General features: G+C 43.5%; 3 protein-coding genes across 5 annotated transcripts in view; 2 read left to right on the forward strand and 1 right to left on the reverse strand.

Moving 5' to 3' along the window:
- The first annotated feature begins 173 nt into the window (after window positions 1-173).
- virma (vir like m6A methyltransferase associated) lies at window positions 174-13,476 on the forward strand. 2 transcript variants are annotated; one of them, XM_086218530.1, is made up of 27 exons: window positions 174-277; window positions 718-830; window positions 1,548-1,634; window positions 3,234-3,282; window positions 3,413-3,578; window positions 4,072-4,191; window positions 4,361-4,600; window positions 5,129-5,859; window positions 6,061-6,198; window positions 6,269-6,495; window positions 6,845-7,372; window positions 7,461-7,615; window positions 7,769-7,851; window positions 8,833-8,926; window positions 9,049-9,437; window positions 9,518-9,673; window positions 9,769-10,004; window positions 10,080-10,329; window positions 10,406-10,623; window positions 10,714-10,846; window positions 11,085-11,228; window positions 11,315-11,469; window positions 11,621-11,717; window positions 12,100-12,266; window positions 12,369-12,718; window positions 12,857-13,003; window positions 13,111-13,476. In XM_086218530.1, the coding sequence occupies exons 1-27, from the start codon at window positions 215-217 to the stop codon at window positions 13,311-13,313; spliced, it is 5,439 nt and encodes a 1,812-aa protein (XP_086074656.1). In that variant the 5' UTR covers window positions 174-214; the 3' UTR covers window positions 13,314-13,476. The 2 variants fall into 2 exon arrangements, with proteins under 2 accessions (XP_086074656.1, XP_086074657.1); XM_086218531.1 differs by having other exon boundaries at window positions 4,361-4,570.
- Window positions 13,477-14,043: 567 nt separating this feature from the next.
- rnf41l (ring finger protein 41, like) overlaps window positions 14,044-21,577 on the reverse strand; it is an 8,250-nt gene continuing 716 nt past the window's right edge. The window contains exons 2-7 of one of the 2 annotated variants that reach the window (XM_086218535.1): window positions 17,694-17,910; window positions 17,403-17,609; window positions 17,136-17,275; window positions 15,902-16,064; window positions 15,092-15,212; window positions 14,044-14,579 (exon numbers count right to left, since the gene is read on the reverse strand). In XM_086218535.1, the coding sequence (XP_086074661.1) occupies window positions 14,199-14,579; window positions 15,092-15,212; window positions 15,902-16,064; window positions 17,136-17,275; window positions 17,403-17,608 (1,011 nt within the window). In that variant the 5' untranslated portion in view covers window position 17,609; window positions 17,694-17,910 and the 3' untranslated portion in view covers window positions 14,044-14,198. Of the gene's footprint in view, window positions 14,580-15,091; window positions 15,213-15,901; window positions 16,065-17,135; window positions 17,276-17,402; window positions 17,610-17,693; window positions 18,356-21,577 lie in introns of those variants that run through there. The other variant, XM_086218534.1, reaches the window with a different exon arrangement.
- rad54b (RAD54 homolog B) overlaps window positions 17,794-21,577 on the forward strand; it is a 15,481-nt gene continuing 11,697 nt past the window's right edge. Inside the window, exons 1-4 of the mRNA XM_086218532.1 lie at window positions 17,794-17,943; window positions 18,884-18,944; window positions 19,609-19,776; window positions 19,852-20,047. Coding sequence (XP_086074658.1) covers window positions 19,630-19,776; window positions 19,852-20,047 — 343 coding nt within the window. The 5' untranslated portion in view covers window positions 17,794-17,943; window positions 18,884-18,944; window positions 19,609-19,629. The remainder of the gene's footprint in view (window positions 17,944-18,883; window positions 18,945-19,608; window positions 19,777-19,851; window positions 20,048-21,577) is intronic.

A 21,577-nucleotide genomic window follows, 5' to 3' on the forward strand; every position in this document is an offset into this window, starting at 1 on the left:
CAAGAACATCATTGAAAATAACATTTTTAAACATGGAAATGCATCAAGATTAATATCGTAATTTATCTTTGTTACTTATCATTTATGTGCCCTCTTTCGTCTTTATTTGATTATTTTTCAGATTTGTTTGTGTTTACTTGTAGGAGCGGGTACTGCTCCGGAAGTAGAACTCACAGGGCCGGAAGTTAACCCCGGGCCTGGATAGCGGAAAGCGATGGCGGGGGACTCCTCTACAGAGCTTCTTTTTCTAGATACGTTTAAACACCAGAGCGCAGAGGTAATAAAACGCAGCTTTGTTTATTTACCTTGCCGTAGCCTGCAATCGAAATTTACAACACATTCACGCAAGAATTTTGGAGAATAACGCGCAACTTCAGAGCTAACTAGCTAACATTAGCAGTTGTATCATCCTCGTTATCATGTAGAAATTCGCTCGTTGTGCTACGAACTTGTCAAATCAAACATCAAAGCAATTAATAACTCGTATCGATTTTACGCGATCTGATTTACCAAAGTATGTAAGGTCGGTGTCTTTTCGTCTTGTGCAGTTTGTTTGCTAGTTAGCCAGCTGGCTAATGCTAACTTAGAGTATTGGGCATGTTTTCCTCTGAGCTCGTAGCATAAGTGACCATGTAAAGCTGTAGTTTTAGCCGTGGTTGAGGATTTAGCTCACATTTTGTGTTATTTACATGATTTTCTTTTTTCATTGCATTCCAGTTAACCAATATAGATGTGGTGCGATTCCCCTACGGGGTTCTCATCACTGAGATCCGTGTCATCCCTCCTGGAATCAAAGCTCACAGCAGCTTACCTGACAGCAGAGCGTTCGGGTGAGAGCTGTGACAATCGCTGAGTGTCACACATACTTTATTTGTCCGTTGAATTAATGCACCTCGGAGAACCGAACTTCACTCGAACCCAGCAAATTTATCGAAGAATTTGAATGATGAAGCTGCTGTAACTAGTTGTTGATTCAATACTGTGGTTCATTTGGTACTGTTGAATCATATTGTGTCACACTGGAATGTGTTATCCTAATTATTTATGCATATATATATATATACATATATAAATTTATTCAATAGATACACAAGGCGTTTTCTGAAAATAAGCTAATAATGCAAAGCACACACATCAGTATGAAAAAAAGATTCACTGATAAGGCTAGATTCACATCTTTCCATTCTTCCTTTCAACATAGATTGTAAATGATGTCATGTCTTTTTCTTGTATGATCAAAATACCTCAGGCAAATGGCCTTTTCTGTCATATCCACAAGAGAGGGTAGCCTCTGTGTGCTTGTAGGAAATGGAGCCGCCCACCTGGGATAATGACACAGGAGCTCCATTGTTGACTGGTCCTGATAATATGTGATGTAATTTTTTGGTCTTCATAATCAACACACCAAAAACCTGAGTGAATCAAGCCTCTGTGTCATGTTGATATACAGTCACCCAAAATGGGGAAAACTGTCAGGGTGTATGTCACTTATATATTACATTTTTGAATACAAGGGGACTTATTCAACTGTGTTTCTTTACTTCCAGGGAGACGTCTCCTCATGCCTTTCAACTAGAGCTCTTCTTCAATAATGTTCCCAAACCGAACAGTCCAACCTTCCACAGACTGGGCAGGTTAGAATCATTCTCTCCTCAGATCTTTTTGTTTTGTGCTTGTTTTGCTTCAGAGCCTCTCCTCATTCCCGGTAGCTGAATTTCCTGGCCCGGTCTCAAAAGTGCATGAGATGCAGATGTCTGTCTGACCCGTAGAACCAGTCGTGGTAGCATCTGAGCTCTTTTCTCAGAGGCCATTGGGGTGTGTGTGAGCACCCACCCATATTTAAGTCTCTTTGTTCATACGTAGGCTAACTGGTCTCTCAGGAAACTCAACCTCTCCCACACAGAAGCTGAGAGTGACCCAAATACATAGTTGTCTAAGTGAAATGGATGTATAGAGGAATGTTTGAGTCAAGCATTTTTCATCTGTTTATAATAATAGGGGTGTGCACAGTAGCACCGAAGTGGTAAGTTCAGTGTCCAATAGAGCTGCTGAATATTGTAAATACAGCACACCCATCTTACAGAGAAGTTGGTTGTTGTGCTTTTAGCTCGCTGACTCCTGGAACTATTTGTGTCAAGTGCTGAACACAAATATGACTCAAATGTATTAGGACAAATTCCTCTTAGCCCAACATTGCGTCCCCTGTTGTAGGGGTTTGGAATGAGATGATCTACTGCACTAAAAACTAATAACCCTTTGAGAAATTCTTATGCCATCAACATGCTCAATCCAACAGAAACGGTGTAGGTAAATTTGTCAGTCCTCACTACTACTTATAGTATCACCTTTATTTCACTTTAATTTATCTGATTTCCTTTTCATATCGGCTGGCTTTTAAACCAACAAATGTGTGTAGGAGTGCAGCCTAATTGCAGCCCTGGCTATCGCTGTTAAATGTGTGTGTGACATGGCATGCAGAGCACAAACTAGTTTGCTTTGTGTTCCTTCAGGCCTCAGGTTGCCAACTGTTTTTGTTTTGGGTTTGTTTTTTTTTTTTGTTTTTTTTTAATCTTAAAATGGTGACACTGAGTCACTGACTATCGTTAAGCTCAGAATAGAAAAACAGAGAAAAAAAACCCATTGTGTTCAGATGCAAACAGAAGCACCGCTGAAATGTTTCAGTATAAGAACAGGTTTAGACTGCTTGGGCACCCAGGGAATAAGTATGTGTGGGGGTGTCTAAAGTGCTTTTAAGACATATTGACACAATTGTTAAACTGTTTTTGTTATATAACAAAAAAGGGATATGTAGGACTGGAGCAATAGCTATAATGTTGACATTTCTATCCATTTTCTAAAAATAGAATGTGTTAGACCAATTACAAACCAACAAGTTCACTAATGGTTCTGTGCAGGTCACTTTTTGTTCTCCAGCTACACAGAGTAACTAGTGGTAAAGCAAGTGTTTTAACTAGTTTTGCAATACAATGCATGCTTCAACCACTCTGGATGTTCATCCGTGAAGTGTCATGACATTGGTGCCTGATTAAGTCCAGCTGTGGTTAAAACTTTGTTTATGGATGCTGTACTCCAGTATATGGATGTGTTTTATTTTTCTCTTTTAATGCGACATGTCTTTTTATCCTGCACCTGACCATTATAGGTTGTATGTTCACACATCTGCTCTTCTCAGAAGTTGTTTGATGAAGCCATGTCTTGCTTTCTGTCCTCAGCCTGGAGTATGATGAGAACAAGTCTATCGTCTTCAGACCCAGTGGAAAGGTAAGCAGATCTATTGTCTTATTTTTCATGTGCACGCGCAGATGTGTCAGAGAGAGTATGGTTGTTAAAATTGCCTCAAATTGGTAAGAAATGTCTGCTCTGCTGTAACTAGAGGTTTTCATATGTGCAGGTGAACACAGATGGCCTGGTACTGCGTGGCTGGTACACCAGTCTGACCTTGGCCATATACGGGACAACAGAGCGCTCTCATGGACATGATCAAGGCTCTCCCCCTCCTCCACCGCCCCCACCCCCTCAACAGCCTTGCGGACCCAAAAGGCTTATTGTTAAACAAGGTGGGCAACATTGAATGGAAACTTTTCAGTGGTCTCACCTTCACACTAGGGTTGTTCTGATTACGATACCAATATACTAACATCCCGGGTAAAGATGCGGGGTCGGTATCGGTGAGTAAACAAGTCTATTATCAGCAGGAAACAGGACCCTGCTGTGTCCCAGTTATCACAGTGAGCTCTGAGTAATATTACATATAGGAAATAAATTCTTGACCAGTTCAGACCAGTAGCCTCCACAGTAAGTTGTGTTATGCATCCACTTGCAGTAACTGTTTTAGAGCAGTAAAGAAGAATTTATTGAGATGTAACATCAGTCAGAGTTGCTAGCAAAACATCAGCAATGTGTACATCATTTTTAACACAGTATTATTAGGTTAGTACGTAGTATCAGCCAGTACACAGGTTAAGGTATCAGTATTGGATTATCTGTACTTCAGAACCCTGAATTACTTCATGTGTACTGTTAATTAATTTTACTGCTTTCCGTTCTTAGAGTGGGAAAAAGATGACCAATACAATGGTAGCCCACCCAGACCGGCACCCCGAGGTCCTCGCACACCACCTGGGCCTCCACCACCAGATGATGATGATGAGGAGCAGGTTCAAGTGACAGGTTAGAACTCTTCATCTGTACTGTCACATGACACTCTTGGATCCTGATTGATCAACAATGATCAGTACCATCTGATTTTACGATTTACTTTAGAGATTAATATTTGCTATCCATGTTATTATGGGTCCCGTGAATATTTTTGACCACAACTGTGCTGTGACATCATCAGCTGGCATCGTCAAAGAGGAGCCATGTGAGGGCCGTGATGACTACCTAGAGGCTGTGTCACCCGAACGGTCACTTCCTGCTGATGAAGCATATTCAGATGCCGAGCAAGAGGAAGAGGGTGAGGAGGATGAAGAGGAGGAGCAGGAGGAGGAAGAAGATGCACGGACCGAGGGGAGTGCCCCAGATGAGGAAGAGGAGGAAGAAGATGAGGGTGAGGACGAGGAAGAGGAAATGGAGGAAGGTAGGGGTGTGATTTTGTGAGAGTAGGATAATCTGCAATCCCAAATGGACATACAACCCCAAACCCTCTGGTGATCCAAGTTTAAACGGTACATGAGGTCATCAGATCTCCCAGGGGGCCGTGGGAGAACAGTCCATTTGGGACTGAGTGACAGTTTGAGAGCGTGTGTGCTCTAGCATGCTCATGAATGCTGGCCTGGGCGACTCTGAAGGTTTGTGATCAACCTTCATGGGCTGTCATGGGCAAGTCTGCCTCACATATGCTCACAACCGTGGCTGATGCTTGTGGTGTTCTCATCCTGCATGTCAAACTAACCCTGCATGCTTGGGAGTGATGCTGCCATGCGTGAGTAGTTTATCAGTGTTTGTATTGATGGATAAGAAAGGGAATGTATAGTCATCACTAGCCTCCTCATAATCATTCATTTTACATCCCAAATGATTGAAACATCTTAAATATTCTATTTGCTGAAGATAAACTTTAAAAGTTTTGACACTGTTTTGTTTTTTTCCTCTTCTGCTCGTTTAGGCGATGACGGTTATGAGCAGATTTCCAGTGATGAAGATGACCTGGATAATGGCAGCTTTAAATTGCCCACCTTTGACATGGACTACACTCCTGAGGACCTAGCATCTGTTCCACCAGTCCAGTACGATCCCTATGAGCGGGAACTCAGGCCATTGCTCTACTTTTCTCCTCCATACAAAACTCGCTTTGATACTCAGTTTGAGAAGGCCAGTGTGGAGGAGCCCAAAGACTCAAGCAGCACTGAGGAACCAGCAGGTGGAGAGGATGCAGAAGCTGTTTCACAGCTGAAAGAGCTGCTAGGAAGCATTGGAGAGGACAGAGACGCTCGCTGGGTCACTGCTCTGGAAGAAGCGCCTGGCCTGCTTGCCAAAGGATTGGCGTACTTGATTAAACAAGGAGAAGGGGAGGTTGAAGACCATATTGGAGTTGTAGCCCAGTGGGCCCTCCAAGCGCTGAGCATGGAGATTGCTCTCACACAGCCAATTGCTCTCAACCTAAGACAACTGAAAGCTGGTGCCAAGCTAGCATCATGTCTGGCAGAGAGTCCACAGGGACTCACTGCGCTGCTGCGTGATGGGGCTCTGGTTGTACTGCTGGGGCTGCTCCACGGGGACCATGTCTCCTCCACACTGAAGCTGAGTCTCTTGAGAGCTCTTGATGCCCTGACGAGTGCTCCTGCTGGGGTGGAGGCTTTCCTGCATGCTGGAGAGTCGGAGAAGAGTGGCTATCAGGTTAGCAGAACGACCCCTTCTCAGAAACCAAATGAAAGCTGGATGTAAAATACATCACTCTTTTAATTAGTGTTGGAGTCTGCTTCACAAATCCAGAGCTCACCACCAACGTTCACATTTTCAGGAGACACTGACTAGCTGAATAAAGTAAAGCCTTTCTGGCTGATGAAAGTGTGTGACTAAGTCATTCATCCTTTGCAGTGTTTAGTCCAGATGTTCCTGCGTGAAGAAACAGTGAGAGTCATAACTGCTGGAAACGCCGTATTACAGAAGAGCCACATGTATGAGGTGCTGGTGGATCTGCAGCGTACAGCAGCAGCATGGAGTGAACCACAGCAGGTACTCACACACACACACACACACACGTCTGAATATTTTTGCATAGATCTTGATTGACCGTCATAATCAGGAGGAGATGGAGGATGCTGAAAGCCCCATGGACGAAGAAGCTGCACTCGCCTCTGTCCCCGTGAGCGAAGCTGAGCTGGATCGGTTGGCGGGGGTTTTAGAGGAGTTACATCAGCTGCTGGAGACCGCCCCCCACTGCATGGTGCAGCCCCCAGGAAAAGCTTTCCCAACGTCTGCACGAATAACAGGACCACAGGAGAGAGATGATCCATACCCAACATTGTACAGGTACACATTTGGACACACGTGTCCCGGCTCTTCAGACTCAGAGAATGTATGAAGTCATCTGCAGGCATCTACCTGGAGGTTAAAAAATATGTCTGGTCATGATAACAAGAATCAGTAAAATCTTAATGTTTATTGATTGTATTTGGTCTCGGGTCCAAATGTTTTTCTTCATTCATTTGTACTATTACAAATATTTTTCTATGGCCGCAGTCCTCATGTGCTATAATAACTAAAGTAATTGTGACACAGGATATAAATTGTGTTCTATGTGGTTAAATAGATTTTTTTTTTGATATAGGAATCTATTGGTTTAGTGATTGTATTATAATAGTTCTCTCGCCCTCTTCAGGTACATGCACGCATGCCATTTCCTGGAGAGTACTACAGTGGTGCTGTCTGCAGCTGCAGCGGCCGGACATTTAGGAGTCACTCAGTCTGTCCGAGAGCTCCTCCGCTTCCTATCTCTCACGCAGTCGGGTCTTCTCTTCCTCCTTGCCCAACCCGCTCCCACTAACCTGCTTCTGCGTCTTCTTGCTTCCATGGCTGAGGCGGAAGGGGAGGAGACAGCATTTACTGGAGGAGAGGGGGCTCTCACGGGGCCTGGGTTTGGTGAAGAAGGTTTCGGCGTGTGGCTAATGCAGGCGCTGCATGCTCTCCAGGGTGTCTCAGAGCTCATGAGCCATGTGGCCACAGGAGGGGAGGGGGGTGCGGGGCTCGAGGAAGGTGACAACGCGGAGGTACTGGGCATGCTCCATGCACTCTACCTGATGACCTTCACTCTGACTGGCCGTAGCGCTGTGGCCCATGTTTTCAGTCTGGACAACAACCTGTCTTGTTTGGTCACACTGCTTCAGCACCACAGCAAGGATGGACAGGGGTGAGACACTCTTACTCTCTTAGTGTCCTTTTTCTCCTTCGGTTGAGTTCTGAATGTGCTTTCATGTGTTTGTCCTCTTCTCTTGCAGTGAAGCCAAAGCTCGCAAAGCAGTCACATACAACTATGCCTGTATGCTGGTGTTGCTGGTGGTGCAAAGCTCTAATGAGCTACGTATGATGGAACAGTACGCCGCTCCGTTGCTCGCATTAGCCAAGGCAGATGACACTAATGCCAAGTTACAGGGTGAATATTGCCTATTGTTTTACTGTGTTTTTATCTATACTTTGTGATTGCCTGGGCTTGGGGTAACATTGTGTTATTATTATTGTCATAATTGGGGAGTTCACTATTTAAGTGTATGTCCTTGACAACCCCTATGCTTCTGTTGTCCCTCAGAGCTCAGCAAATGGCTGGAGCCTTTGGAGAAACTGCGCTTTGAGATTGGCAGCATTCCCACCCTCATAGATTACATCAAACAGGTATTCAGCATACACACTGCTGGAAAAAAGCAACATTTGTTTGCCATTTTCAATATTTTTCATCCACCTTTATCACTTGTAGATGCTTAATAACTCATGAGCCCTTACAATTCAGTTAGTGATAAAACACTTCAGGTGGCAGTGTTTGTGCGGCTGCCAGTGATTTGTCTATGAATTTGAATTCAGTGTCAACATTAGTCTTCTCAGTGCACATAACCAAGGTCTCTCTACTTACCTTTGCTAAAGTACAATTTTATCATTATAATTTGAGCCAGTTCAGTAATACAATTAGATAAAAGCACTACAATGTTATTACTTTCTGTTTCAACTAGGCTTAACTGAATACAATATGCAATTAAAGGAGGAAGTATTTCAATTCAGGTTCAAGTATAAGCTGTCACCTAAAACCAGTGCAGCATTTCCCAAAAACGTTCACGTGTTGTCCCGGGAAGGGATCATGTGTGATTTTCTGGGAAGCCTGCACTGCCAATTTCCCACCTCAAGACATAGTAACATTACAGGGAGTATGCAGGGAAGGCTGTTTTGTGAATGAAAGCAGGGAAGGCCCTGATACTGCCCTCCACAGGACATCACGTCCCATTTATTACTGGCATTGCCTTGTCATATGTACACCGGTTCAAGACGGACACATTCCGAAATGGAGCTGCATGTGTGAATAGTCAAAATCACTAGTCGTGCCTGGAATGTATAGGCAGTAAGTTACTGGGATCTTTGTGTGAAACAGGCTCAGCACTGCTAATAATAATGTAGCTCGGAGCCGCTAATATGTACTGTATCTTGTAGGAATGCTGCGCTGCTGACAAGTCTGAACTGCTCGAATGATTCCCTGCTGCGTATAATGTTAAAGTCAAGACTGCATGTAAATGAAAGTGCCACACTCAGTATGTCGTGTGTGTGTGTGCGTGGGTGTGTGTGTGTGTGCGCGTGCGTGCGTGTGTGTGAAATTTCTCTCAATTTCAGAATGTTGAAAATGTGCTGACTGCTGACGGAACTGGACTGGTCACTGCTCTCAGGGTTATTTGTCACATTGCCAGCCCGCCGCCTGCCATCGAGGGTAAAGAGTAGAATTGAATTAGTCTTTAGATTGAATTAGATTTTGTGATTTAATAGGTTGGTTAATGTTTACAGTGGTTATAGAGCACACACTTTTTAACCAAGTGTTCCATGTTTCTGCAGGTCAGCAGAGGGATCTGAAGTGGAGTCTTGCAGGGGTTCAACTCTTCTCTGGCGAGGGTCTCGATACGTGTGTGCGCGTCTTGCAGAAGATGTGTGGTGTGCTCCTGCAACCATGGCGTGTGCACGGGCATATGGGCCCCACGCCACAGCGCTGCATGATCCTCAGTATATGCATCAGCACGCTACGTTTATTGCGAACAATGCTGACGGAGCTGCTCCGCGGGGGAGCTTTCCAGTTTAGGGACACCCGTGTGGCCAGCGTACTGGTGACGCTCCACATGATAGTCTGCTCCATCCCTGCGACCGGGCGATTAGATGGGGAGGAAACCAGAGTGCAGGCGCTTATTGTTGATGTGCTGCTCACCTTTACGCAGGGTGTCAATGAAGAGGTGGGCGAAAGAAATTTTTAAAATATTAAAAGTTACTTTTCCATAATCTGCATTATGCTGACTGAATTTGTTTGTTGCAGGTGACTCATACAGAGGAGACCTTGGCCAACAACACGTGGTCTCTGATGCTAAAGGAGGTTTTAGTATCATTACTTAAAGCTCCTGAAGGTCTTTTCTCTGGACTTACATTGTTGTCTGAGCTCCTGCCTCTTCCACTTCCAATGCAAAGCACTCAGGTACCACAATTCCTTGTGTCACCCAGCTATTTCCTACTCCCCTTTTCATAATGGAGAATGCATAGATATTTATGTGAACATCATCGGCTCTGTAGGTGATATCAGTCCAAGATGTGGCCGTGGCCTTAAACACAAGGAAACTTTGGAGCATGCACATACGGGCACAGTGGAAAGTGTTTTCTGAGGCCTTGAGATGCGTATGTGCCACCAGCTGCCCTCCCCTCTTGGCCATGCTGAGAAGAGTGTGCGTTCAGCTGGCCGACCTGTCTTCACCCACTGCAACCCTCATTATGAAGACCCTGCTGGAGTTACTGCTGGAGGAGCTGCAGCCGTGAGTGAAGCGTGCCCAGTTATTTCCTGCTGACAATTCTGGAAACTGTTTTTATTGTATGTGTGCTTACTGCAGGGTGGAGGGGAAAGCTGTGTGCTGGGGTCAAGTCCTGCGCCTGCTCTCCCTGATGGATGCACTGGTGTCACAGAGAGCGTGTAAGAGTGCTGTGTTACACCTGCTTTCGGGGTTGGTGTCTGGAGATGAACAACTGGCCGACCTCTTCCCCATGCTGCTGTCTCTGCTGGTTCCTCCTGCTGATCACTCCATACAGCAGCAGCAGTGCAGCGAACTGGTGGGGACGATATTACAGTCACTGTGTGACCAGGTAAACAAAGGAATGCACACAAAGCCAGAGGCAAGTAAGAATTACCACCTAAAAATATTCATCCATCTCTTCATAGGATATTTCTCTGGTGATGTCTCCCCCGGGTGAAAGCTGTGTGTCAGAGGCAGAACAGCTGGCCAATGCACTTCCAGGGCGAGAGATGTTGTCATCAGTTTGTAATGCATTGTTGGAGGTGTTGGGAAATGCAGACAGTAGCATCCCACTTCTCCTCACATGTATCAGGACACTGACATTCCTCACAGAGCACGACTATGGACTGTACCACCTCAAAATGTAAAGAACAAAACTGAAATGAAATTTTTCTTTGTCTTAGCAGTGACTGTTTCATCTTCTTGGTCTAACAAGCCTTTAATCTTGTTTCAGAGCCCTGAAGAAACACAGTGTGGGACTCTGCTCGCTATTGAAGAGACTGGTGTTTCCTTTTAACAAGGACTCGGCAGATCTGCTCTCAGCACTGCTCGACTTCCTCAGACAGATCGTCAACACAGACTCGATGGTAAGTGTAGCCTAGAAGTGTGTTTTTATCTAGGTTTTTCAGTTGGGTCCATCAAATGTTCTACAAATCTGGTACAAGAAACTGCAGTATTATTTTTTAAATAACTGAGAGGGCATAAGGAAAGGGCATTTATGTCACTCATAATTTAAATAAAACAAAGGTGATGTACCACATGCAGAGTTGTAAACAGCATGCAATTGCCAGACCCCTCTTATGAGCCTTTGCTTGGAATTTCCAGTGCGGTGAGGAGGCCCAGGGGTCTACAGAGGAGTCTGCCTTCGCTGCTCCTCCACGGTTGCTCAGCGGCTCTGAGATGAAAGTGCTGCTGCAGTGGGAAGAGTCGGAGTCTCATCCTCTGCCTACTTTGGAGAAACAGATAACGGTAGGAATTATTCACTCGTAACATCTCTGCTCCACAAATTCGGGCGTTATGCTGCCTTTATACTCACGCCACTGATGTGTTTGTAGAAACTTTGTAAAGAGGATGATTCATTGGAGACGATGTTGGAGAGTGTGATCGTTCTGAGACAGACGCTGGAGACGGCAACCGACACACCTCCTGCCGCTGAGACTGAGCCCACTCTACCAATACCGGAGACACTCGGGGCTCAGTTTAACCACAGGTGCCGCCTCTGATGATGCAGAATAATCAGATTCAGCAGTTCTCATTTCTAGTATTATTTTTTTCTTTCTGTCACTATGTTCTTCTGAGTAAATGTTAACTTTGATGCCCTGTATTAGTATTTCCTTTATTTTATCTTCTCTTATCTGCAGGACGGTGTTCATTCTGTCAGAAGCTCTGGATGAGCAGCTGAAGGCTCTCTGGTTTTCTCCTTTCCAAACTGATGACATAGAAACAGACCTTGACATGGTAAGTGTGTTTGCTTGTGTGCGCTCCACGAATATGTTAACAAATATTCCATTGTGTTGTGTTGTTCCTTTCAGTGTAATAATTGCCAGTGGGTGCAATGACCTGTTCTTACTATTTACAACTGTGTAATATCTGCATGACAACAGTGACAACCCTAAGGAACACATCATAATCCTAACTTTTACGCTATCAATTTTTTTTTTTTAAACATATATAGTATGTACACTATGGATTGGGGGTTCTGGAATACAACTCTAAAAACTGCTTAAGGCTGGCTGTAGAACTATTGAGTTATATTATAATTTACAGTTTTGAAACTGTCTGTATATTGGTATACAATATACGCAAGATTCCAGCTCAGCCCCCTCTTTTTCTGTCATAGGTGAAGGTGGATCTGGTGGGTTTGGCTCAGGAATGTTGTCCAGAACTGGACCTAAAGGCAGAGCTGGAGCGCTCCTTCCTGTCCGAGCCCTCATCTCCTGGTCACACCAAGGCTCCGAAAGGCTTCCGACTCGGCAAACACAAGCATGAAACGTTCATTACATCGAGGTACAGAACTCCCGTGTCCACCTCATTTCAGACAATTAAGTTATTAATTGATTTATTTTTTAAATGGATGTACTGATTATGAAAAGAAATCTTTCTTTACAGCGGTAAATCGGATTATGTGGAACCTGCAAAGAGAGCTCACATCATGGCTGCTCCACGTGGCCGCGGAGGTCGAGGAGGCTTTGGACAGAACGTCTCCCGACCGCATGATATCTTCCGCCAGCGCAAACAGAACACTTCCCGTCCTCCCAGTATGCACGTGGATGACTTTGTGGCAGCAGAGTTTAAAGACATTGCCACCCCGATTGGGCTTTTGCCCCCAAAACGGCCCCCCAAAAGCTCCCCCAAACCCCCCACCAGAGGACTGTTCACTGGCAACAGGGGCAGAGCTACTTTCCACAGCCAGACTCGCTTTTTCACTCCACCGCAACCTAAAGGTGTACTGCTGTCTGGTAAGTTCACACAGACAGTTTATCTGCCTTGTACATGTCATTTGAAAATATATTCTTGTGTCATATATAATTATTAATATCTCAGTACTACAAGCTGGCCAGCAGGGGGTGGTAAAGCCTTTTGTTGTGGCCCTGCAGGTAATTACACCCGCAGAGATGGAGGAAGGGGTTCTTCGTGGAGTGGTCAACTCCCAACTGTCACTCACCGGGGAACCTACAGTGAACCTCGCGGAGGTCAGAGCAACTTCACACGGGGTCCTCTGCCCTCCAGACAACTCCCTGCTAGTAAGCACATGCACACACACACGCACATATACACACACACATTTTGTAACAGGAATTTCTAAACACTGAATTAAAAGCTTTGTCCTTTTTTTCCCTCTTGCATCCAGGTGCATATCGCCTGGCTCCACGGGATCGAGCTCCTCGAGGCAGAGGAGGTACTGGGTTGTCGTGGCTTAGCGGTGGAGGAGGCGGCGGAAGTGCAGGAGGAGGGGGAGGCGGAGGGGGGAGAGGATCTCAGGGGGGCAAGTTCAGCGGTGGGGGAGGTAGTGGAGGAGGAAGGGGCAGACATGTTCGCTCCTTCACCAGGTAAACTCACCTGGGCATTGACTGAAGCCTCTTGTGGCTACAAATGGACCAATCGAGATACTCTATGTATTGTTTCCATGGAAACATGTCCATGGTGGGATGCTATTGTCAAAATGATTTTGTGTTGATGTTTTATGTTTTGTTAACATGAGAATAAAGGTCATAGTGAATGAGTTTCCACCTGTTTTTGAACAACCAACACTTGGTCCCTAATAAAATTAGTATAAATTAAATAATAATTAAAAACTCTAAAGGAAAGCTTCAACAGGCACAGTGTAACAGAGATGTTATAATCATAAAAACTCTCCTCTTACATGTTAGAGTTGCTGCCTTGATGGATTTAAATGGACATCACATTTTTAATACAAGATCACATACAAAGCCCAGTCTCTCAGTTGATGTACCTTGCTTTTCATACTTGTGAATTAGGAGCTGTTTTTCAATATTTCAGGCGTGCTTAGAGCCACCATAATGGTCCGTAATATCACTGATGCCAAGATTTTGTCTCCCAAATTAATTAAACATTCAACAAAAGTGAAGCTGTACCATCAGGCAGAATGCTAAAAAGAGATAGAAGCTGTTCTGAATGAAAGCTGGCTTAAGGAACAATGATGATGAAGGGTGAGTTCAGCATTAGTCATCAAAATTCATGTTTAATTTTCTTTTAATACAACCTACAGTAAAAAGACCCTTAATGGAGTGGAATAGCACAAAAACACCTTTCAGATATCTGATTCATTCTCACAGTATTCTGCTCTTTAGTTAATTTCAATTAACTGATTACAAAAAAAATCTTGAATTAATTTGCTGTAGAACTCTTAACGGGTTTACTATACCACCATTGAAAATGTCACCCTGGTTTGGTTCATCTTCTCCCAGTCCAGTCTTCTCAGATGACTGTGACCTCCCGGCTCTTCCTCTTGATGCTGTCCAGGGTCAGACTCCGGGTGCCACCCTTACGAGTCCCCTCGCTCAGCTGAGGGGATGGAGGTGGACCTGAGACCGTTGGCCCCTGAGATGAATGAAGTGACAGACAGGAGGCGTGTAAGGAAGTCTTCCTCTGCAGCCCCCATCTGGATATCTGTTGGTCTCCCTGAGGCTCATCGGGGGGGTTCTGTTGGACCGGAGGCTGACTCCGTGTGAGTTGCAGATCTCTGAGGAGCTCCAGAAGTTCCCTCTTTTCCAGCTCAGCTTCTGCGAGTTCCTGTCTCCGTAAGCGCTCTGCTCCTAGTAGAGCACGCATGTCATTGATCACACGTGATAACTGAGCCTGAAAAGATGGAAGAAACCATTGAAGTTCCAAAAGTAGAAGTTTAAATTTGAGTTGTTCCCAAACAAGTATAGATGCTATTAATGCTGCCAATACAGCTACTGCAGCAACTGTGCGCGTGCATGTGTTTGTGTGTGTGAAGCCAAGTTCAGGAATCAGTAAGGAAAACTATCTTTTGTTGACATTGGAAAGAAGACAGTGTTTTAAATGGCTTTTGGAACAAGAGGTCCTTTTAAAGCATAACATTAGTTTTTATCATAGCGCAATTGTATCGTTGCATATTATACTTCATTTATATGTTAGCATTCATTATGAGCTTGTGTATTTTTAGGAGCATTTAGCAAAATTGTGGCTGTAATCACCTCAGTAGAAGAAAATGTGTGTGATATTAAATAAATGTGCTTGATTCACCCACTTCACTCATTCTGAACTTCAGCTCTACACTTTTCATCTGCGATTGTTGCTTTTTTTTAAAACAAAGAAGCAAACAAACAAAGGCCGAGACGCGTTACCTTGAGTTCCTCCACCTCGTTCTTCAGCAGCGACTCTTTCTGCACCATGTGTCTCCTCTGTGAATCCAAGCGAGACTCCATCTCCCGTCTCACCTCCTCCACTTGACACAACATCTCTGCCCTGCAGGACATGTTTACATTATCATTGACAACCACGGTGAATTTGTAAATACATAAGTGTTTTACATTACATGTCAGTCCACTTCACAATAGGTCTTTTTCACAGCACCAGTTTTGGCATAGCAGGTAAACCCAGGTGTTACTGATCAATTTAACGATGGCCCTCGGGTGTTACAGTAATTCTAGTGAACCAATTCAATGGTGGCATGAATGGAATAAATTACACTGTGTTCAGACCTGTTTAAGTCGCTTCAGTGAAAAGGGCCTAAAGTCAGATGCAGATTAAAACATTTCATCTGCTTTTTTTATAGCCAATGAGACTTTCAACAGTTTTTCCTGCAGCAGGCAGAGGTTTGGACAGATGACAACTGACTAGAACTGCACAGGAGTGCATTTAAGTTTGGAAAAAACATGGAGCTGGAGGTTAACAACATTGAAAGGATTAAAAAAGATGGCGGGTGAGTGAAAATGACGGTACCTTCTATCCAGGTTCAAAAATAGTTTTAGTACGTTTTTGACGGACAAATTCCTGTTTCTATATGTTTATTTATATGTGTACGTTAACATATTAATACCCTTGATATTGATCATATTTTTAACACCAGTACTTTTACTTTGAGCACAAATCTTCAGTACTCTTTCCACAGCCATATAGACAGTAGCAGGAATCTGTAAACACAGTTTACATACCGCAGCATCTCTACTTCAGTGCGCAGCTCTGCTACACAGTTGTGCTGCGACTGTTCAATGGAGAGGAGAGTGTGGCCGCAGCCATTGGGACACTCTCTGCTGCGGAAGTTACATTCTGACAGGTGAGCTTCCAAACCCCGCCTCTCCACCTGCACAGGGCAGCCTGGGAGGACACGAGCACAGTGATGTGTTGGCCGACATTAAGAAACTTTGTTAGCATTGACAATGCCTTGTGAACAAAAAAATGGAGATATTTGTTCAGAAAGCTCCCACATTAAGCTATAACTTTGATGCAAATAAAGCAAATCTTTACTGGATGTTGCTGGAGTCAGGACTTAATCAGCTACAGAGCCTGAATGATACTGGATTTTTGGGGGGACTGATACTGACATTAGGGGACAAAGAAAATCCAGTATTGATATATTATGAGATAAGTCACTGTCTTTTCTATCAAACTTCTAATATATGTTGCTAGATTAATACTTCAGGTTTGTTCTGAGACATTATTTCAGCAGATTAAACAATGACTTCTAAACAGAAAACTATGATATATATATATATATATATATATATATATATATATATAAAAACACTAAAATGTAGATTGAAATTACGTGAAACATCTTTCTCTGCGTTATGCACAGGTAAAATATACTTGTGAAAGCCGCTATTGGCTGTTATAAACCGTTGTTCTATCAAGGTTAAATTGTGGAATTGTTGGTTTATGTCGTATTCAAAGTAGCACAAGGAAAATATTGTGGAATGGAGTTCAGACCGGTGTCAACAAGAATCTGCAGCACATCAGCTACAAATGGCAAGTAACATCAGGCTTATATGCAGAATTGAAAACTGCACAAATCCATGCAGCATGCACACACACACACACACCATCACTCTACCTACCACAGTGGTAGCATATATACTCTCCACCTGCCAACGACAGGTCATGGGCACATTGTGAGAACCAGAGTGTATGTTTTTTTATGTGCAAGCTTATAATGAAAGGTCAACCCTGAAACTCCCAGTGCCTGTCTGTGGGAGCTGAAGTCCCATGGTGGACTAGTTTATGAGGTAGCCATGACAACATGAGAGCCACCTGTTGCTCTCACACAGAGGTGTCATATTGCCTTTGTATCACATGTCACCACATTTACCATAATGAAAGTTACAATGATGATTCGAAAAAGTGTTTGTAATCAAAAATAAAGATGTGTGCAAATGTTAGGTCTCGTACCTGAGTTAGAGCAGGATACGAAGGCGAACTCACACTCATCCTCGTGTGTGTGCAGGCTCTCCAGTGAGCAGACCACCTCACATCCCTGCACTGCATTCACACACCGGATCTGCAGACGGTTCAGGTCATTCCGCATGTACCTGCCTCACAGATCAAAACAGTATTAGAGAGAACAAGCATGAGAAGTAGCCTGGTGTGGAAGTCAAGAATGACAAACTACAAAGTCAAGATCATCAGAGACCTCCAGATGCAGTGAAGGAGACAGACCTGTACAGCGGCTTCAGACTGCCAACGTCCAGCGGTTGTCTGTCCTCAGGACAGGAGTGGTGATGGACCAGCCAGCTGCTGATGCAGGCACTGCAGTAGGCATGTTCACAAGGCGCCTGGAGGGGGCGCTCCAACACGTCTCGACACACACAGCACAGGAGACCCTCATTCACGTAACCCACAAACCTTTCCAGATCAAACCCCATCCTGCAAAAGCAGGATAGTCATGAGAGAACATGACTCTTGACCTGGCCTGTTACAGTTAAACAAGTTTGACAAGAATATTCCTACCTGCCAACTTTCACGACATCCACCTCTTCTTCCTTCCCCACGGGTGACCTTCCTTCTGCTCAATCGTCTATTTTCTGTCCTCCTTCATCCTCACTTCCTCAGTGTTGCTCCATCAAGTTTGGGGTCTCCTTTCTCCTAAAGCCCTCCTCTACCTCTGGGAGTGCATCTCCATGGAGAGGTAACCCTGACAACGAGGCTTCAGCACCTGGAAAGGCAGCTGTCAGACGAGGTCAACTCAGACCTCTGACAGGTAAGGAAACACTCAGATCAAGCAAGTCAGGAGTATTTTAAACTCCTCCTCCTAAGCGTAACCTTCAGAGATCGCTGTCGTCCTTCGACTGTTTGTCTCTCTTAATGACCCACCCTTCCCTGGGTTTCTCTCTTTCTTTCTCCCTCTGGATGTGGGATTAACATGGATTACACTCTCTCTCGTCCTGATTGGATTACTGACTGCACAACATCAGATGACGACTGAAATCAAAGGGCAAACCCCTCAACTCATCCCAGGCTCTTTACAATGTTTGCGCAATTTCTATTAGCTCAGACTCAGGGGAAGTTTTCTGATAATTTACTTCAGTTAAAGTGGATGTACCCAATCACAAACATAACCTACTGCAGATAAAGATCATGCATTCAATATCTCACAAAAACAGTAAATAAAAAAAGTAGCGATAAACACTTACATGTGCTACCAACGATTGTTCGTTAACGAATTAAATGCATTTCTGCATAATATGCACATTTCACGTTTCACACTGAAACAGCATAAATTTCCTTGTTTATGTGCAGCTTCATTATCTATCTATATATCTATCTATTCTTCTCAATAATATTCGTTTTATATGGCCATGTCATATTTTTAAAATGTCAAATGTCAATCTGTTAAAGAACAATGAATAGTAAATGTTTAAATGAGGCGAATAAGAGTGCATGAAATATCGGAGATATCGGCAAATACATATTTCCTGGCTGAAAGGAATTGTAACCACAGCCAAAACCAAAACATACACAGGCTGTTCTTGGGTGGATATTAGGTGCGCTCGATTATACCACCATTGATGAACAAACATTAGAAATTATGCAAGGATGTCACCAAAATCTTTACGGGTATATCAAAACAAACGTACCTCTTCTCATTTTAACCCGCCCACTTCCGGGGCGCAACCAATCACGTCGTACCCTTCATTCAGCGGGAGAATCAGAAAGGAATCCAACCAGACCTGGGCGGACTTATACAAGACGAATTTCGAGGTGAGTGAGGTTTTTTTTCCCCTCCATGTTTTTATATCTTACTGAAATTAACAGTTCACTTAATAAGTCATGCTGTCACTGGTTTTGGTCGTTGTAGCTTGGTTTAGTTCATGTCTGTAGGTTAAGCTCGTATAGTGCTGGCGGGCTAGCTAGCTAGCACACTGTTGCAGCAGTTTGGTGGGCCGACGCTGTGATAGTTAACTATTTGGGGGATTTTTAACACGGGAAATAATTTTCAAGATGTTCAAATGATGATTAATGATTTATGTCAATGATCGGTAACTTGATCAACATGTGATGAACGAAGGATTTAATTATAGTTGATAAGCAATTCATCCCGGGGTATTCTTGATGTGTTTACTGTTACCACTTATCAAGTAAACATAGCATGTATACTTGATAAATGTAGCGAGTACTTTTCATCAAAATTATAATGGGCTGTATATTTTATTGTGGTTCATCCACTTACTGTATAGAATTAAGTATAAAATCTGGTTTAATAGAGACAGTCAGCTGAAGCTTTTCCTTTTCAGCATCGACTGGTGTCCTCAAGTGTTCAGGTGTTTCTGACAAGTATTACTAAATACTAGTGGCAATTCTTTCTGTTTTGGTTTTATCTGCTGTAACAGTTGTAGCCCTTATATTTATTGCTTTTTATCTTCAGGAGACAGATAGTTGTGGAAGAATGAGGCGCTCAGGAGCTCCTAGTCAGCTCCTTGGTAATGCTGTGAAAAAGCCTCGGTTTCTGCCTCCCGGAACAAATTCTCCGTGTGTTGTGGCTGAACCAAAGCCTCACACCCCTACATTTGGTTTAGGCAATGTGTTGAATAAGGTAAATCTTATCTACTGTCAGATCCCTCTTATGTCTCCTTGATGATTCCTCCTCACGCTGCATCTTGACCTTCAGGTCCAGAAGAGTCTTGCAGCACCGTCTTCCAATAAATCTGGGTGTGATGCTCAGCCCAAAACTGCCCAGGCTGAACCAGCCTTGTCCAGGGCTTTGGCCCGAGTCCTCAGTGCAACAGAGAGTAAGGAAAATGAGGCTGAGATGGAACATCCAAACACTGACACAGGAGCTTGCCCAGAAGACAACAGAGGAGCAGGTGAGTCATAAACCGCTGTTGTTGGAGCTTTGGCTGAGGCTAACCTTTTATTTGTTGATTCTCTGTTCATCACATGAGTTAAATCTTTTCATTTTTATTGATGGACTGCCAAGAACCTTGAGATATTTAATTCATCCACATATCTCTCAAAGGACAAAAAGTAAATTGTCAGATTTGACAGCCTGGAACAAAAGATCATTTGTCAGTTTTGAATGGAAAAAAGAAAAGAGCCCCGTAATTATCAAAATATTTTATGATCATTTTTTATTTTGTTTCCAATCAGCTACTCTGGTAAGTGCTTTAGCTAGGATGGAGAAACACCTGCTGGGTTGTTTAAACTTGTGAATAATTGACTTTTCAAGTTTATCGACACTTGTTTCTGACTTTATCGCAACCATTGCTTTATGCTAGAGTTTAGTTGAAAAAGAAACAGCCAACTTCATGTCATGCATTTACTGCATTTGCTGTTACAATGTTCAAGTCAATCCCGATGTTGCCTTTAAAAGAAAGGCTCCACACTGCCACATTGATGCATACAGCACATTAATTAAACATTAGTATCACATATGTACTCCAATATCGTAAGCCCAGCTATCAGAAAGCGTCCTCTTTATTTTCTACTGGGGGGGAAAAAAATAAGACACTGTCAACTTGATGCATCCATTACAGTGTGTGCCACCTTCTCCATATGCTGCAACTACCCAGTTCAGAAATGCTTCTCTGTCCTCACTCAAAAATATAGCCAACCTACTCCGTTGCTTGATGTCACCCAAAAATATCTGCTCACTGGCTTGCCAACTTGATAGAGCTCAGCATCATAACTGTCCTATCTGTCGTTTGAAACAAATTTATAAATTAATATTTTACAAGGTGTTGTTCCCCCAGAATTCTTTTACACTGCAGGAAAAAATTCCTTTTAAAAACATTTTTAGCGGTTCTCAAACAAACATGAACACGTTAGCCTGCCAGCTGCAAACCCTTGTACACAAGTTGAGAAACAAATGAACAGATAGGTTGAGGAAATTATTTTTTGTATAGTCAAACAGTGAGTGTACTAAATAGATATTAGCTGAGAGGTGATGAAAAATCTTGAATTACTTGTCTCCTTCTGTTCAACTTGAATGAGAACTGGCAGTATCAGGGAAAGTTACTGGTCCCTGAACACGTGTGACGTTTGGTGTCAGCCAATAAAGTTGAGGCTTAATCTCGTTGGTGGCTGATCCAGTCGCCTTTTTTAGAAGCAGCAGAGGCGGCTTCATTCCAACACATCACAGCTGGTATAAAAGAGTCAACATATCCACGTGACCTCACCAGTTGTTTGTGGAATCCAGTTTAAAAGCCTGTAGTTTGAGGCTAAGGTGACCATATTTGGAGGAGAGGGACAGGAGTTGGGAGGAGATATGACCTAGACCGTGAATTTGCACCATTACCTGAGCTTCTCAGGTGCTATATATATATATATATTAAAGAAAACTTGAATTAGTAAAAAATTTGCTAAGGTAAAGAATTACTTGGCTACATGAGTCGCCC

Source organism: Aulostomus chinensis, chromosome 11 (assembly GCF_037954235.1).
Source record: "Aulostomus chinensis isolate RoL2024-O1b breed Wild chromosome 11, RoL_Achi_v1.0, whole genome shotgun sequence".
NCBI lineage: Eukaryota > Metazoa > Chordata > Actinopteri > Syngnathiformes > Aulostomidae > Aulostomus > Aulostomus chinensis.

Coding starts and splice junctions, on each gene's coding strand:
- virma (XM_086218530.1), top strand. CDS start 215: ATGGCGGGGGACTCCTCTACAGAGCTTCTTTTTCTAGATACGTTTAAA. Junction 5,860..6,060: donor CGGAGAAGAGTGGCTATCAG/GTTAGCAGAACG, acceptor CATCCTTTGCAG/TGTTTAGTCCAGATGTTCCT. Junction 12,267..12,368: donor GAAACGTTCATTACATCGAG/GTACAGAACTCC, acceptor CTTTCTTTACAG/CGGTAAATCGGATTATGTGG.